The 19,049-nt window shown below is 46.1% G+C and overlaps 1 protein-coding gene across 1 annotated transcript in view; it reads right to left on the bottom strand.

The window, feature by feature from the left end:
• nfixa (nuclear factor I/Xa) overlaps window positions 1–18,020 on the bottom strand; it is a 109,311-nt gene extending 91,291 nt beyond the window's left edge. The window contains 2 exon segments of the mRNA XM_079159336.1: window positions 10,393–10,476; window positions 17,401–18,020. Of these exon segments, the coding sequence (XP_079015462.1) occupies window positions 10,393–10,476; window positions 17,401–17,403 (87 nt within the window). The 5' untranslated portion in view covers window positions 17,404–18,020.
• Between the last annotated feature and the right edge of the window lie 1,029 nt (window positions 18,021–19,049).

Here is a 19,049-nt window from a genome sequence, read left to right as displayed (position 1 = left end):
AGCTGAAATATTCTTAAGCAGCATGGAAACACGTTTGACAACGCTAAACAGCCGTCAGCCTCCGACGTTGCGGTGTGAAATTGCACAAATAAACGCCTTTGACGCGAACAACAAAAAACTCTAATGTGCATGCATGACAGACATTTCGTTCGAAGACTACTTCCAAAACGAAACTTGGAAGAGTCGGCAAGAGCAGCTCAATCTGTTTTGAATCAGACGCTCGCCTGTCGGGGACGATCAATCCGACTGCTTTCTTTCTTGATTTACTCACCGAGTACGTGACATGCATATGTTAATGAAACTTGGGCTTCTCATATCAGTCGTGTCCATATTTCTCCCGCCTGGATTAAGAAGGCAGATGCACTGTTCACACGCAAGGCGCGGGGATTGCATTCACGGAGCCGATTTGGCCTAGATCTTGCACGCCGAGGTTTCCCCCTACTCTTTTAATTGGGCCCTTGATGCTCGACATAGGGTGTACTTCCTCTAATTAGCTATATCTATAGCGTATGGGAGGGTGTATGAATGCATGCATGTGTAAAATCCTCTTTTGAGCAACTCCAAACTAACTAAGAGCTTTAATTTCACGCTAGGCTGCATTGTCCCATTCAGTGGGGTTACCCCCACAGAAAAAAAGAAAAAGCCTCTGAGAAAATCAAAACGAGCGAAAAACACACCAACGGGCGACGGAGGAGGGGGATGGAGATAGAGAAAGAGAGAGGGGGGGGGGGGGGTGAGAGGGAGAGACAAACAACAACAACAAGAACAACCACGGCTCACCCTGGAACAATGCGGATCTCTCGCTAACCGTTACTTCTCTTTTAAAGGGAGCTAATTGAGGAGGTGGAGGGGAGCGGTGGAGGAAGAGGGGTGGGATGAAGGTGAAGGGGAGTCTGTCCCCGGCAGCTGCGGGAGGAACGCAGCTCTTTGGCGCCTGTGCGTCTTTCTCGCGCCCCTCGATTCCTCGCGTTTCCAGCATCTCATCGCTCGCTGGCAGACTGAAGTCTCTTCACTGTGAAGGACTGAGAGCTGTCGCACCTTTGACTCTCACACCTGAGAAAACGGGGGTGACGTGCAATTATCGGTCAATCGCAGCTGATTCTTACCCCCTGCCAAAACTATTAAATTATATTCGGTAGAAAGCATTGCAACAACTTTTTGTTGTTTTTTTTGGTTGAGAACTTTCTACTCTCATTAAGAGATGTTGTGAGCATCAGCACACTGAAGTGATTCAGCTGCGGCTCCTCCACCACATGTCCGTCTATCTGTCTATAACAGACGTGAGTGTTCAGCCTGATTTCAGATGAGTGCATGTTATGTTATCGCTTGTGTGTGTGTGTGTGTGTGTGTGTGTGTACATGCATGTGCCGTGTGGCACGGTAAACCAAACTATATCACAGAGCAACATAAGAGCGCTATAGGCGCCGCCTGCCTCCACCGGCCACAGATCAGCTTAAACCTAATCCACACTAGGAGGCAGAGGACAAGAGGGTGGTGGGTGGGTGGGTGGGTGGGGGGGGGTACACATATTCACATGGACACACACATATCTGACACAAACACACCAACACACGCCCATCCATCCAGGGGACAACCACCTATTACCCTGTTGTGCCAAGTGCCTCGGTTAAGCATGATGAATCCATTTTCTCTGGGCGGTCAGGAAGACTGCGCAGATAAGGGATGAGCCGAGCACCACGGTGCTGGATTTAACTCACCTCCAAGACCACATTCACACACACACACACACACACACACACACACATACACACACACACACAGAGAGAGGCAGAGGAGGACAGTCCGCAAGCTATCTCAGGTTTTGCTTCGGGGGCCTTACTGGTGCTGCCAGAGCGACATTTTCAAAATGCTACAAAGCAAAATGTAATATTTTAATTTTCACTCTTGACAAACATGATTTCAAATATTTGAACTAGAGATCAACTTGATTTATAGCTTATTCAAAACCTCCCACAACTACAAGTTGTTTTTGTTTGTCTCTCCATGTAATCAAAATGTATTCAGACGCCGCTTGATGTGGACATGTTCCCACTTCCCTGCACTCCGTCCTCCGTCCCTGCCTACCAGCTCTCACTCACGAGGGCCAAGCAGTGTAAGGTGGACCTGGTCTGCCTCCAGCAGAAGGGATGAATAAGTAAAAAGAACACAATGTACCCCTGGGTTCTGCCTGCAACCCACTGCCGGGCCCGCCTGTCGTCCTGGCACAGTCAGCGGGGCCACTTTTAACCCCTGCCTACGGTCCACTATACGGCAGACCTCTTCTCTGCTGCCTGTGCTGTGCCTACTGACTAGCTCTGTGTGAGCAGGATTAATGTGTGTGCATGTGTGTGTGTGTGTGTGTGTGTGTGTGGTGCAAAGTGATGCCAGCACGGCTTTTGTACGTTACCAGATCGTGCAGGCCCACCTCGGCTTACATCAGTGCCACGGACGACGCCGTCCCGTCCTGGTGAAACCGGAACCGCGGGCTGACGCAGGAGAGCCACCGGCCCCAAACGGGGCAGCGGTAAGGAACGTGCTCGCACACACACACACACACACGCGCACACACAGCTGAAGGCCTGGTGTGGACTCAGGCCTTGAATGTTGAGTTTTTACTGAATAGACTGAAACTGCTTGCGTGGGCTTTACACATTGCCACACAGACTTTATGCATCCTCCGTTTGTACCGTTTAGTTGAGATGATAAGTGCCTTTATCTCCATCACCAAAGATACTGACTACAAAACCTCCACTTTTTTTGGGGGGGGGGGGGTTCTGTTGCTATGGCTATATGGCATGGCTACAGTATGTATAGCTTTCAATGCTTTCAAGTGCTTTGCCAATCTGCACACGGCTGAGTGAATTTCAAGGGCTTATTTGATCTCCAAATCTTGATGAAAAAAATCACTTTAGAACTGTAAATAATTGGACATGAAGCTCTCATATGCGCAAGAATCGAGCAAGCGAATAAAAGTTTTTTTTTTGCTGTGCGGGGAAATAGTTAAACGAGTCTCGCGCGCAGTGTTAACGCATCTCTCGAGTTCGCAACAAAGCTTTTCGAAAGTTGGCAGTGTTTGTGAGACGTTCTCCGCGGTCCTACATTAGCAGCCCGCCTCTCGTTTGGATGAGCGGGACTTAACTGGAGTCTGAAATAATTGATTTCATAAAAACGCAGCGCATAAAAGTTTGAATTCAACGACGCCTCCGCGACCTTCAAAGCGCGGTAAAACTTTAATGTGCAAATGCGTATCCGTCACAGGGATGTGAAACAATGCCACGTAAAAAATAAATAAATAAATAAGAACTCTTGGTGCCGTTTGGCAACCACTTTTTTTGGCTGATCGGGTCCGTCACCTACCGGACCGTTCCAGCAAAGCTTTTACCAGCATTAATAATACATTGTAGATTGTTTACACGCGTTTCGCGTGTTTTCTGTGGTTTCTGAATTATTTAGGCTACACGAGCACAGTCTTAATGGACGACGGAGGCTTTAATATGGGTGCAAGTACATTTGATGCACGTGTGTGTGTTTGGATACATAAAGAAAAACAACAAACAAAGCGCAGATCAGTAAAACAGGGGATTAAAGCGAATGAAAGACGGATAAACCAGGCGAGATTAAATTACAGGTGTTAGATGTCACTTTTTTTTTTTTTTTTACTGCTGCGTTAATATTCCTTGAAAGCGAACACAGGTTCTCGAGGAGACGAGAGAGAAGGCGAGCAAATCAGCCACGCTTGATGTCCGACAGCGTAGAGCGCGAGACGCAAAAAAAAAAAAAAAAAACAGCGAGCGGATCAATATGTATCGCGCATATGGGCAGCACGCGTCCGTGCGAGGGGCTCGCGCGGGAGGATCTGCTGCCAATTCATTTTAATTAATGGAAATAAAGAGGAAACTCGATGCGGACCTCTGCCTGCAGACCGCCCGGCTTGGAAAAGTATCTGTGCTAAATATGCAGCAGGGCTGGTTGGACTTATTTTACAAAACAAATCAAATAGACTGTTGATTAGAGAGAGAGTCCCCCCCCCCCCCCCCCCCCGCTGTTTCAAACTCTCAGACACCGGAGAAGTCGCGAGGAAACACAGAGGAACAAAAATGGTAAAAGGAAAGAGAGAGAGAGTGAGAGAAGCATCTTTTAAAAGTGATGTACGATGTTGCAGTAGTTAAAAAAAACCGTGATGAAATATAATTGTACATTTGAACACTGCTGTTCTTGTATTTGTGAAATCCGAGAACACTTTAGAGGGGTTTGGTCACATGGCCTGAAATAACAACGAGCAGGAATCCTGCGCGTTCTCCACGGAACTCCTCAGTTTAAGGAGCGGAATATGTACTCCTTCATACCACGACAAAATATATAGGCTACATATGAGTATAATATAATCTCAAAAAAATATTTAGTAGCCTATAATATGTAATAATACAAATATATTATCCCGCAGCACATCAATGCAAAACAGCGTGACTCTGAAGCGGAGAGGAGGCCGTGACCTCTGACTACAAACGCTGAAACATTTCACCTGCAGGCCTGAAGCTAAACAGCTGGGACTTCTTGATGCAAAAAACGTCTTGCATCTGTAAATTAATGCGTTACGGTGCATGCGTCTGATGATTAAGTTTAACTCAAGCTCGTGATCTCAGACACACACACACACACACACACACACACACACACACACACACACACACACACACACACACACACACACACACAGTGCCTTCTGACAATCAGTGATATTAAAAGGTCGTATTCCACTTAATTTAAAAGGCTTTTGGTGGTAAAATACTGACACGTGAAGTGCTTTAGAGCTGCTGTTTGGTGTGATAAGCCGAGCTGCGGAGAGGGAGAACCGGTCCCGTTGCGGCCTGAAGCTGAAGCCCCGGCGCTCCTGCCGCTCTCGTGTTAACTCTGCAGTGACTGCACTAAATGTCTGCGTCCGGGAACGAGTTCAAAACAGTACATTTAAATGTTTTCACGGGAACAGCACAGAACAAAAGTTACACAAAAAGAATGTATCAATAAAGGTCATTTATGACTTGACCTTTGCTGTTGTGAGCTGTTGGTTTACAGATCTAAGTATTTACACACTGGAAAACGAGGCATATTCAGCACATCAAGAAATATATATATCCTTAGTGTAAAGTAAGAAATAAGCAAAATCTCACTTGCATCAAACCTGCTTCCAGGCCCAGCATTTATATTGTATGCATCAATCATTTTAAAGATTATTTATAGTATATAGAATACATCTAAAGGGTGAGCCCTGTCTCTGAGCTGATGAAAAGATTTCTGTATAGAGCCAGAAGTGCGTATTGTGGGATGAGGTCGCAAAAGGTCAAAACGGAGTCCATCATTGTGCATTTAATTACAAAAGAATTACGAGCTGCGTATTCAAACAAGATATATTATTTGTATAATACATGTTATAGTGTTGCTTAAAGACAAAACCAACACATGCATTCACTTTGAAATACGCACAACATAAAGCGAGATTTATTTTAGGGTTAAAAGCATGCTGTGCTGTCTTTAACGTCACTAAGGTAAAAAAAAAAGAAGGAAAAAAGAATCAAACTCGATCTGTCCACACAACATCCGCCCACCACCCTCTGTCGTCTTTAGGATACCCCCCCCCCCCCCCCCCCCCCCCCCTAAAAAAACCCACAAAATGTTATTTCCCCAAACGAGGCTGTTAAAGTGGAACAAACCACACGAGGGACAGTCGTGGATTTGTAGCTACGCGTTGACCCTAAACCCCCCGGCGCTGATAGACCGGCAGACCTCCGTTAACGGCCGCACGTCTGAAACCCTCAAAATAAAGTGTACCGCGACTCAACGAGCCGCATACACACCCGATTCGTGCTTTAATATATTCGCCGATGAAGCCGATCACTGCCTCAGGGCGGCCGGAATAAGTCGCCAACTGTCAGTGCACCGAGCCCTTCTTCCCCTTTCTCCAGCCTCCGTTTTTATATTAAATAAATTTGGGAGAAGCGCCATTTTCTCTACAAAACCATGCGCAATGAGACGCACGAGAAAGCCCGTTGGAGGAGTGCCATTACAAAAAAAAGAAGAAAAAAAAAGAACGGGGGAGAGAGGGAGCGCGCGCGCGAGAGAGAGGGAGAGAGAGCGAGGTTAAACACTATCGAGGAAAAAAAAGAAGAAAAAAGGTCCTTAAAACGCAACAAATGACAAGCAGTAGCAGCAGCAGCAGCAGCGCGGCGGACAACACAACACTGTAACCGCATACAGTAGAAACAAACCGGAGGCGCACCATACCGGAAAATAAAAAGCACAGAAGAAGAGCATGGGAAAACGGCGGATTTCTTTTTCCATACCTGTGTCAAGCAGTAAGGGGAGTACATGGTTGTGTCTAGAGATGAAAATTGAAGTTGTTGATAGTAAAGTTGGATGGAGGTTCGCTGCGGTGCCGCATTGCAAAGCCGCTGTGGCTCAGTCCAAGCTGTAACCCCGCCTCACTCACAGTGAAAGCTCCACTAACTTTAGAGGAAAGTTTCTGCTCGCCCTCCCTCCCTCGCTCGTTCTCTCGTGCTCTAACTCTCTCTCTCTCTCTCTCTCTCTCTCTCTCTCTCTCTCTCTCTCTCTCTCTCGCGCTCTCTCTCTCTGGCGCTCTCTCCCTCTCTCTCCCCGCTTCGCGTTCGGATCGAGTCAAACCTATATCTGTGTTTAAAATGATCATCGACTTATGATAGTTTTTTATTCTTCTATAATAACAATTCTGTCTGCAACAGAATCAGCGCTTCGCTGAAAAAACTCCCAGAGAGGGAATCGCACGAGACACGGTATCCCTACGGGGGTGGTTTATAGTGCGCATGTGGTGCTCGATGGTGAGTTCAGTCACCTCATCGAGTTTCATGGTGTTTTATTACATTCCTATGGGATATCTGTAATATTCACACCTGGGCGTATACAGTTCTGCAGTGAGCTCTGGATCTATGGATGCTTCAATTTATTACAGAACTGTTATGTTTCTCTGTGTGACGGAATGGTTCCTTCCTTCTATTGCAACAAAACATTTAGTCATAATCTTGCTGCATTTTTACTTAATCTGGTGTTGATAATGCAGATTCTATCTATCTATCTATCTATCTATCTATCTATCTATCTATCTATCTATCTATCTATCTATTTATCTATCTATCTATCTATCTATCTATCTATCTATCTATCTATCTATCTATCTATTTATCTATCTATCTATTATCTGTCTATTTATCTATCTATCTCAAAGTTCAAATTTTTGCCTCACAATTTACAGTTTGTCTTTGTTACTCAGTGATGAGTTAACAGGGATTTTATGATACTTATATGACTGCTCACAATCTTTATGATCTTGTGCTATTTATTTAATATTACATAGATCTTGTCACATTGTTATGTGCAAGTATAGTTTTTTGAATTTCTATTATAAACCAGTCTTAAAAGCACAGTTTTTGCACCACAGAGCAAAAACAAATCCTTTTCCTCAAAATGATCCATTTTCAACTTTCATATCCTTTGCTGTTGCGCAAAATGCAGAAGCAAACCCCCCCCCCCCCCCCCCCCCCCCCCCCACCCGCCGCCCCCCCCCCCCCCGCCCCCCCTAATACAAATATAGAAGCAAAGGTTTGACATTTACAACTCAGATTTGGCTGAGGTGCTCTGTCAGCCCGTCAGCTTTCCACACAGTAAACTAATTCAAGTGTCTTAAGTGCAAGAGGCCCCATGTTCTTGTTACTGTAAATTAAAAAGGTGTGCCGCTGACAGCGGCGCCCGAGGGCGGCTGAAACGTCGGCTCATATGTGGGCCAAACTTATTTGTGTTTAATTAATTTTACAAGGTGTGACGGCTGGATTTGAGGCCCCAGCTCTGGCGGCTTCATTCCGCCTGAGCGCGGCCGTAGCTGTGCAGTTTTGGGGGAGAAACCCCTCATCTGCATTAGAATATTCTTAATATTTCTAGGCAGCACCTTGAATGCCCTCGGTGAACTAAATAAGTCCAAAGTTGTTACGGCAAGTTGTATTGTTATTCGATGCCGCTCGCATTCCTGGTTTTCCTCTTTTTTTTTTTTTAACACAGTCCAACTCATATTCGAGAGGGCTGTACATATGCATATGGAGACAAAAGATACCTGGACTTGGACAAAGTGGTCTGAACCAGTTTCATTGTGACTCCTATTGTATGGAAGCGATACACTCTGTTTCTAATCAGGCTCGGCTTTATCCTTGCCCGCTCCCTGCTCCTCAGCCTAATCAAACTCATATATGCAGGCAGAGTGCCTGCAATTATACATAAGCCCCTGCCTTGTGCATGTGTGTGAGTGAGAGTGTGTGTGTGTGTGTGTGTGTGTGTGTGTGTGTGTGTGTGTGTGTGTGCAAGGGTGCGGTTTTCAGGGGTTGAAGTCACCCCCGCGTTCGAATGCCAAGTTTTTCAGGGGGATATGAAGCTGTGCAGCTTTACGAGACCTCAGCCTATGTAGGATACTTAGACACTCGCACCACAGACACACATGCATCTAATGTACAGTATACACACACGCACACACACACACGCACACACACGCGCACAACCACAAATGTCTTGTGGTCAAAGATACGCTGGCACAAGTGACTAGAGAGCGAATAAGACTGAGGGGGAGAGAGAAACGGATGAAAACACAAAAATAAAAGTGCATGAAAGTGAAGCACATTGAGGTGTAGTCCATTCCTTTTTCCCAGAGTCTCTCCTCTTTCCAAACCACACCCCGCCGCGGCACAGGCCCAAAACCCCAAAGCCTTTGTGTGCTCCCTTGCTTTCCCTCCTTCTCTCTCTCCGTCCACCCCATCTCTCTCTCTCTCTCTCTCTCTCTATTTCTCAGTACTTTCTTTTTAGGTGACCTCTTTGCCTCTTTTTCGATCTATTTTATAATCTTCTGCTGTACAGTCTCTCTTTTCTGCCGTATTAATCACACACACACACACACGCTGACCATTTATTTCGACTTTACTGGCCGCCTTTGTCTCCGGCTGCAGCCTGGGCCGAGACATCCATCTCAATATTCAACACAGGCAACTTGGCTGTAACAAACAAACTATAGCAACCGCAGGGGTTACAAAACACTCAGGTTTTTCTTTCCAAACACACTCTCTCTCTCTCTCTCTCTCTCTCTCCCTCTCTCTCTCTCTCTCTTGCTGGCCGTGATCAAACGGCCCTGTCCGAGCGTCACCAACCGAAAGCCCCTCGAGCGTGCAGGGCTCTAGTGGTTCCTGGGACTATGTTTGCCATTAAACCAGGCACACGAGAAAACCATATGGTGTGTCTAAAGTTAGCATGTTGTGGTCTCCCATTGACACACGGCTCTGCCCGGTACACTCGCTGTTTACCATCGCCTGTGGCTAGGCCATTAAATATTGAAAGTGATGTAGCATACTGACACTGCCATTAGCATGCTAAATGTGTGAGACAGGTGGTTGAGGCCGCCTTTCAAAAAGAAAAAAAAAAGCCAGGAAATATGGGAACGGAAAATGTGTGTAAGTGTAGCGTTTACCACGCCGTGCAGTGTAAATATTGTTTGACTAAGCTGTTGATGTGTGCTCTGGGAGGGAGCACGCCAGTCAAATGCATACAAGCATATGCAGTCAGAGAGACCGGCCGTTATGGCTAACAAGCATATCATACACAGCGAGGATCCCGGAGACTCTTTGGATCTGTTTGCAATCGGAGTGTGTGTGAGCATGTGTGTGTGTGTGTGTGTGTGCGCGCGGAGCAATGTGTTATTCCTGCTGCTTTTTTAAACACGCTCACTGTGTGCAATGGCGGCACATACATTTTTTTTACCCCGACCCGGCTCGGATTACTGCGTCTCTGCCCGTGTTTGTTTATTTCTCTAGTGTGATGTCATAGTTTCTTCATTTAAGCGGTAAATGCAGCACGTCGGATTACAGCACGCAGGGCCGAAGGTCGTCTGTGAACTCTGTAAAAGATGCTTTTTCTGCAGATACAGAAAAAAAACACTTGTCACATTTTATTTTAAAACCTGCACGTCAGAAAAGTTGACATTTTGAGGAAATGCAGCGTTTTCGCAGAGCGCCGTCGACACACGTCAGCGCGGTCGACAGATGAGTTCAGGACGTCCATGCAGGAGGTGGATGTATGAGCATGTGTGTATTTCCTGGACACATTAACAGAAGAGCCTCCAACTCAACAATGCTCTGATGAGTCTTTGTACTCTGAACGCCCTCCTCCCTCCAACCGCTGTAAATCTTTATAAAGAGATTACTTTTAAAGGACTGGGCTTGTTTGTGTGTCCAGGAAATAAATCTTGGGGCATCAAGATGACAAGGACAGACGCAAAGAGCTTGTAGTGTGTGTGTGTGTGTATGTGTGTGTGTGTGTGTGTGTGTGTGTATTTACCCTATACGTGTCAGACACGAGGAAACATTCAGGCATCCCTGGGCCTCTAGTGGGGTCGTCGTTCACCAGGTAGGTGTCAGTAGCCTAAAAAAAAAAGAAAAGAAGATGGTTATTTATTGAAACTTTATCATTTCAGTAGTACAGTTCTGTCATATTATTGACGACTCTCTTAGGAAGCAGATCTCAACCTTTTTTTGGCACTAAGACGCTGCTTGAACCTGTTGCTTTATATGAGTTCCCAGAAGGAGGAATAAACAAGCATTTCAAGATAGTACAACATTGAAATCCTTCAACTTTATATCGGACACTTGTTCTTCAGCAAACGTTAAAGGGACAGTTAGCCCCAATCAAAAATAAAAATGTTCCCCCCTTACTTGTAGTGCTTTTTATCATTCTAGATCGTTTTGGTGAGAGTCGCCTAGTGTTGGAGATATCGGCCGCCGAGCTGTCTGCCTTCTTTCCAATATAATGAGACTATATGGTACTCGGCTCGTGGTGCAGAAATGTATTTGGAAAACTCAACAAAAATGTGTCTTTCCAGAAATCATCTCCAAACCCGGCAACTCACACCAAAACAATGTAGACTGATAAATAGCACTACAGGTAAGATATTTATAAAAATATTTAATTTTGATTTAGGTGCTAGCCGTCTCTTTAAGCTACATTGACCCAAAGAAATAAAGTTCAGAGAAAAAGGACATTTGTGTCCAATCGTGTCCTGAAGTCACCAGGATCAAACACGGACACAATCCCAAAAATGTACCTGCGCTGTACGAGACAGCCTCATAACCCCGACTGATGTCACTTCTCCATAGAGAGAACAGCGCCTGCTAACATCTCTTGCACTATACATCCCCAGCCAGACTGTCTGTAAGTACCAGTGTGCATGCATGCATGTGTGTGTGTGTAAGTGTGCATTCAGGGAGCTTCATTTGTATTCTAAGTCAAGCAGCCAGGCAGGCAGGGTTCTGGCAGGGCCCGGAGCTGTGAAACGGGCTCTCCTTGCAGTTTCTGCCGTTGATTGGATCAACCTATCCCACTCTACTTAGCCGATGGGAGCCCAAATCCCACAGCCGCTGTGCCGTTCTGTGAAATCCTATTTCATTTCACAACTCGAACGGATACAAAAAAGAAAAAAAAAAAAAGCGTGCACGCGCGCTTGTGCCAGCCGGAGACCCCGTGCCACATTTATTGAGCTGAACGGGGAGCAGGGAGAAAAACAGTGTATCTGGTGTGTGGAAACATTTAAAACGCACACGCATGTAGTCTCACGCCTGAAAATATAATCACCTGCACGTATATATGCTTTTTCGTTTTTTTTTTGTTCCACTCCCATGTGCTCGCGGCCTCGCACACAAACACACCAATGCACACGTGCATGCCACTTACGCAGACACAAACCCCATAATAAGAGCCAGACATTGGCAGACCACACAGCCCCGAGTTGTGGTGAAAACAAAGGCTATTCATATCCTTCGCAATGAGAGGTCTGTACAGCTAACTCTCCTTCTCCCTCTCTCTCTCCCCCGTCTCTCCCCTCAGCTTTTTTATTACAGATAATCTGCGCTCGCAAACCTTCCATTTTTCTGCAATTGTGCGATTTCTAATCATCTTTATTAGTCCATAAACATTTTTTTTTTTAGTCTCTTTTTTTTATAGCCGAGGCCTCCGTCTCCTTAAAGGGTGCAACACAGTGCTCATTGTTGAGTCTCTAGAATTGGACGAAGCCAGGAACGGGGTGAGAGAGAGAGAGAGGCCTGCTGATAAGGCTGCAAAGCATTATGGGAATGGGGTAGCAGAGTTGCACCAATGCACACGTACACGCGCGTGCTGACACGCACACACAAGACAAACTCCAATCGCTCAAAGTCTGCCAGGCCGCACTTATCCGGTAATGAGACAGCGCATCTGATTGGCCGGCGCTCACAATAATGGACCTGGATCCGCGCCACCTGTGTGGGGCAAGCCTGCCGACTACCAGCGGGCAGACCACAATGCATCAGGTGTGCGGGAGCCTCCGCGATTGGCTGTGCTTGGCCAGAAACAAGGTCAGGTGCAATAGCAGGCCCTCCTCTGATTGGCTGGGACCGTAACCCAAAAAACGGCAGCGTGTTGGGGCGGAAAGCTCCGTTTTCATTGGCTGCCGCCGTCCCATTCTGCTTGGTGAATGGGGCAGTCTGGCAGGATGGCACTGGAAGAACTGGTTCGACATGCTGACTATTTGAGAATATCCTTGAGCATACAGAGAATCTCAATATTACTCATCCTTTAGCTTGATCCCAAGTAGCTGTTTGAAAAAAAAAAGAAAAAAAGGCAACTGCACTCCAACAATAGATAATTTGCTCTCATTTCATATTAACCAACCGGCAAAGAGGAATTTAAATGCCCTCTTTATGTTGACAGCCAAAGAAACAGGTGTTGATGAACCTCAATCCCATTGTGCAACAGTGAATAACACGAAGCTAATGAATAGGCTAAGCTCTGTACCTGCCACTGGAGAGGCCAGAACATACCGACTCCCTTTGTAGTAACCCCCCCCCCCCCCCCCCCCCACACACACAAAAAAAAAAGCCCCCCAAACACTCTCTCCTGCAGCAGTGTATGAATTATATATTGTACTATATATATAGAGCATATGCCCGGCCCATATGGCCAGCCCTGAGCGAAAAAATCTCAAAGCCCTCCTTAATTAACATTTTAGAGGGAAGATTCGGAGGCGGGAGATTGAGTCAGTGACCTATTTGGAGTCCATCATCGCCCAATGCAAATGTGTTAATTGAGACAGATTTTCCCACTCCACAAATAAGTGGAGTAGGGGATGTGATGGAGGATTTTTTGTCTTTCTTTTTGTGTCTGAGCCATCTGATCTAAGGTAGGGGTATAGGATCTTTTCTAAACTGCCTTTCCTGCTGCCTCCACTGACAAAAGAAGACACTTCTCATTCACTTTCTCCCTGACTCTCTCACACCGTCTTTCCTTGGCTCGCTCTCTATCCCCTTTCTCTCTATCCTCTCTCTCTCTGGGTATATGTGTTGACGACCATATGGCCAAATTCTTTGGAGGTGAGATCTCCGAAAACCTGCTCGTACACTCGCGTGCGCGCGCTCACACTCACGCACACCTCCACAGAGCTTTGTGTATGAAAGGCCCTGATGGTGGAATTTGTTCTCAGATGGCTCCATTTTAAAGCACATGAATGGCAACGTATCAATGATCATCCTCCTCTCCGTCTCTCCGTCTCACTGCCTCTCACGTTTTTTTTTGCAGCTACGCACACGCTTACACACTCAAACCAAGCACCTGGTGCGGTCCTCTCCCTCGTTTCCAGAAAGCATTGCATTCTGGCCGCCACACAGTCGTCAACCACAAGCGCTATCAGCGCTGTCAGTCCGCCTTTTAAAAAAAACCAACATAATTATTATCACCGCCATTGTGTCTTATCAGCGTGATTTGGTGGCTGAAAAACAACACTGCCAAGTTTAAGGCACAGGATGAGAATGATGGGAGGTGGGAGGGAGGGGGGTAAGGAAAGAGTCCAGCCAACCTGCGTGAGATGGCAACCACTTCAAAGACGCCGGGCCGCACCGGCGATCTGTTCCACGGTGTGTGAGGGGTGTATGAAAGGCAGAAATGGCCGCCGTGTGAGTCCCTGCCAAAGCTACCTCAGGGAAAAATGTTGGAAAAATATGATTTTTTTCTTTTCTTTTTTTTTTACGCTAAGCCATCTCTGGGAGGATAAGGAAGAAGATGAGAAACTGAAGGGGCTGCGTTAAAGAAAAAGAAAGGAGGATGGCTGGGTGGGTGAGCAGAGTGGGGCTAATTATTTCACTCCACTTGTGGGTCCAGTCGTGCAGCCAAGATGCCGGGCTGAAGATTTCATTGGGCTTAATTGGGCAGTTGTGTTTTACACTATAGTTTTTTTACACAGTAGTATGCGGCGGGACTCTAAGGCATGATGTTTTCTTTTCAGGAGGTATGAATGCAGGAGGATGAGAATATCTCAGGAGGCAAAAAAACATTCGGTAATGTCGGAAGTTCAACCTTCATGTGCAGGTGTGTGCGGTCGGAATCAAAGATGCTAAAATGCAAATGAGCTGGGCGAGGTTAGCGGTTTTGAATGGCTGCGTAATAGATAGAAACTATGCCTGCCTAAACAATAGCTGTCCTGAATCCATGTATTAAAAAAAAATAAAAAAATACAATTGACAAAACGGTTACGGCGAAACAAGTTTGAACACACATTGTGACACGCCCCGAGATTGGCTTTGGCCTGGCATCCCGCCTGTCAACCACTGATCCTGCTCGACAGGCTGGCCTTTAGATAAACACAACCGCCGACTGTAACAGTGAACCTCACACACTGCTCGCCACCTTCGTTACCTGTAAGTAACCCAACGCCACGGGCAAACCATTCTACTACATGGATCCTTATTCATGTTTTTTTTTTTAATCGGGGGAACCGCACCGAGTTAAGGCCTCGCCGCTCCGGCTATGTGCTTTTAACAATGAGGTTCGGGCCGGTACAATCAGCCCTTTGTGTCGCACAAGCACTGATCCGTGGGGAGATTTTCTTGTGGTTATGGTTCTAATACAGTTTACCACAAAGACCAGGAAGCATAGAGTTACATTACAAAACACACACACACTCCGTATGACTCAATAGGGCAACGTGTTGAGCTCCTTTCAAATGTCTCACCCACTTCCAAATGAAATGATACTTCCAACTAAAAAAGAATGTATTTAATAACACGGCACGGTTCATGCCCACCTCGCAGCTTGGCACCAATAAGAGTCTTGGCTATGATTTGACAGACAGGTTCAGCGGTTGGCAGGTTTTCTCTGCAACAACCGCAGCGCAACCAACTGTGAAATTACAGGGCCGCAATCAAAACAAAGCGAGCATTATGATATCACTGCCATTTGCGAGCCATCGTCTGATGTTCCCGCGCACCTTCAGAAAGATTGGAGGATGATTGGTCAGTTTACATCACAAATCACATGTGGCCTGAAATGTGACATTTTGAACCGCTCCAGGCCGGTTCGTATTGTTGTGGACGCATGACAATGGGTGGGTTGAGCTCACAAACATTTGTTTGGCAGTTGACCCCCGAAATAAAGTTATTATTCTCGCACCTGACATTTCAAGACATGCCAAAATATGTATACACGCATACCGGCGGTGTGTCATCAATCTGGGGGACCGGAATCAAGTTGTTCCTGTGAAGTTGCTGATGAGGCGAAACTTACTGCTGATGACACTGAACGTCCCCTTCGATCTGAATCTGAGATGGTTTCAGGGCAACATATAAAAAACACCTCTAGCAAATAAAACTATATATGAATTAGTCATTGCACCACATGCAGTCAATGTAATGTAAATAAATAAATCAGTTTATTGTCTTCATTGGTGAGACATTGCTGTTTCAAAAACACATCCAAGTAGTGTTTCAGTTTATAAGCCATTACATTGTATTTAAATGTCTGATGCAGGAAGGTCTGACCTCAAGTGTGTTTAAAGAGCCACTGTATTGGTGCAAAAGGAATATTGCTGGCAAAAAAATAAAAATAAAATCTGAATAACTTCTGACATGTGCATGTATTGTTCCCATCTAAAGTGTTGTATTTCTATGTTTCTACAAAAACGTCCCATCATTGCCTCAGAACAGGTCTTTGTTCAACCAAAGCCTCACAGAAATCAACTCGGCCAGCTGCATTTTATACTGTATGGCACCTGAACAGTATGATCAGCTGTAAAGTAGGTCACGATTTTAGGCCATTGTAATTATAATTTGAGGTCATTATAATTCCAAACAGCTTTGCACTGCAACATGACAGAGACAGATAAAAGTCAAGGAATATATAGATGATGATAAAAAGAAACAGAAACTGCAATAAAAACAGTTTTTGAGCAGATGGTGAAATATAATATTTATCTCTCTAAATGCTGAGGGGGTTTTAAAAAAAAATCATCAGACCAGAATATTTGTTCCTCTGATTTTCTGATCAACATTAAAAGCTCTTATTCATTTCGCACTTGCTCTGGGGGCACAAAGGCGGTCTGTGTCACCTCACCTCCCCACCCCCCTTGTAGTCGCTTTAAAGTGTCATCAACTAAGCAAATGAAGTGCCCATTGATAAAAAAGAAAAAAGAAAAGCAGCAGCCGCCTCAGACAGAAAAAGACACAGTCCGGGTGCAAGGTGGAGAGGAGCCCTGCTCCACGCGGATATACAGGATCCTTTCAGAATATCACCATGATAACAATAATAATAATAATAATAAATATCCAACACATAGTACGATGGGCTTTCAGATCTCCGCAGTCTGCGGTCGCGCGTGTGTTTTATTCTGTTTGATCTGAGCTGCGCAGATCAGCCTCCACTTTGTCAATCTGTATTTACTGGGCCACTCACACGCCTCTGCAAACAATTCAGCATGCACAACGTTCAGCCATGAGTGAGGGGAAATAAGCTCGAATTATGGGAGAAAAAATGGATTTATATGATATCAGACGAATTATGAAAAAAGTTGTTATGTCTTTGAAGGTAGTTTCATGAAATTACGCGCAAGGGAGAGCAAACGAAGTTACGTCCAAGCAAAAAATATTTCATCGTAAAAAAATATAGAGCTGCATTCAAATACAGCGTTGTGCAATACGGCATATTCAAGTTTTTTTTTTTTGTAAAAATGTGGTTGATCGATGTGAGTTCAGAATTGGCAAAATTGGCAGGCAAGCTTGGCGAATTTACACATAACACACACACATATTCTCTCTCTTTCACACACACGCGCGCGCGCAGGTGCGTTGCATCGTCATCTGTGGCCTCGCACTCCGCAGCCAGATCTCACTCTGAAGTACTGATCTTCCACAAAGACATGTAAAAACAAAAAGCCTTAAACTGGCTGCGGGGATTCGGTTAAACACAAGCGATGTTTGCTTTCGGTCCAGTCCTATAGACTTTACCCTATAGAGCCGACAGAGGGGAACTATTGAGTTACACAGCACGTACCATTATAGCGTGGGGAGATCTGCCAACCCTCTCAATGCCCCATTTTCCTTTAAAAGTTCAGCTTCCAAAAAAAAGGGAGAGAGGGAGCGAGGGCTGAGGGAGGAAGACTTGGTCTCTTCGCTGTTGCCGGAAGCAAAAAAAAAAGAAAAAAAAAGAAGACCTTTAAACAAGTCGGCCCAGATAGGGGGAAAAAAAACACTATCTCAAAAGTGGGTCCACTCTGCAAGAGATAGGAGGACAAGAGGACAGCAGCTCCGAGCCGTCCGTCCGTCTATTGCAGCTCGGCCCTCAGATGCGACCCATGTCCAGCAGCCAGAAGTCAGGGAGACGTCTGCGTCAAAGTCCCGTGGTGCGTCCTTCAGCCGCCAAACTTCGTCCAGCAGATCGGGAGACGCTAAATAATAATAATTTAAAAAAGAATCACTCCCCGAAATAGTTTTGACGACTCGGTGACAAAACGAATGGACGGGTGAGGCGATGCAAAGTAAGTTTTGTTTTCTGTTTGTTTTGGGTTTTTTCCCCCGCGTGCAGTCGGGCAGCTTCTGTCTCCAAAACGTGTCCAAAAGCGGCTGTCTCCCGCGCCGCGCGTCCGATCTGTTTTACCCTCGTATCTCTCTCTCTCTTTCGCTCTCTCTCTCTCTCGCTCTCTCTCTCACTCTCTCTCTCACTCTCTCTCTTCTCTCTCTCTCCACACACACACGCGCGCTACACACAAACTGGGGGTGGTGGGTGGGGGGGACACCCCTGGTCCCTTGCCGCCTCCTCCTCCTCAAAGCTGACGAGATGAAAGAGCAGCTTGCGTGTTTTCGGTTCTTCAGATCGCTGCAGCCGCGCGGATAGCGTGAATGCCTGCACAGCGACACGTCGGCCGGGGCTCCGGGTGCCTCGGCGCGTAAAATGGAAGCTTTCCGTGCGCTCCGGCGGCACAGCGACGACAGATAGCTCGCACTTCCCTCCGCAAACCTCCCACACAAACAACCAACAACAATAAAAAAACAAAAAACAGCCACTAAATAGCTCACCTTCAGCAGCGTGGGTCCTGTTTACACACACAGAAATTATCGACGGGGATTTAGGGCAGTTGTTTACGGTGCCGGTGCTTCAGCCGGCAGCCTCGAACTGCTGAATTATTAGGGTGAATTATTAATAAAGCGAGCGGTGTGCAGTCTGTCGCGGCGAGAGCGGAGCGGCCAGGGGAGCAGCTGGGGCTTTGGGAGAATTAGGAGGACCGGGGGGCTAAATCACGGACGGTGGGGATTATATAGGGCTGCACCGGCTCCGACCTACCGCCATGCACTGCTCCGGAGGTTTCTAGAGCGGCACTGTGGGCACGACCCGAGCTGCTTCCTGCAGTTTGATTTCCGTATAGTTTTGGTGATGTTGCAGTCTGGAGCAAAGATCAAGCGCGAAAAAAAAGGGTTAATTGGGTTCAACGGGTTCATTCAAGGAAAGTCAGATCACACTCCCTGAAATTCTTATTTTGGGATTAGAATTATAATAAATGCGGTCTGTGTCATGGCAATGACGGAGTTTAGCTAACTTTTTATAAAAACACATCACCAACACAGATGTATTGTGACCGTGTCTCCCCACAGAGTGACGCAATGAAGCAGCAGGATTAAACGTGATTGAGACTTTATACAGAGTGC

Source organism: Pholis gunnellus (assembly GCF_910591455.1).
Source record: "Pholis gunnellus genome assembly, chromosome: 5".
NCBI lineage: Eukaryota > Metazoa > Chordata > Actinopteri > Perciformes > Pholidae > Pholis > Pholis gunnellus.
This window is presented reverse-complemented; position numbering and strand designations above follow the sequence as displayed.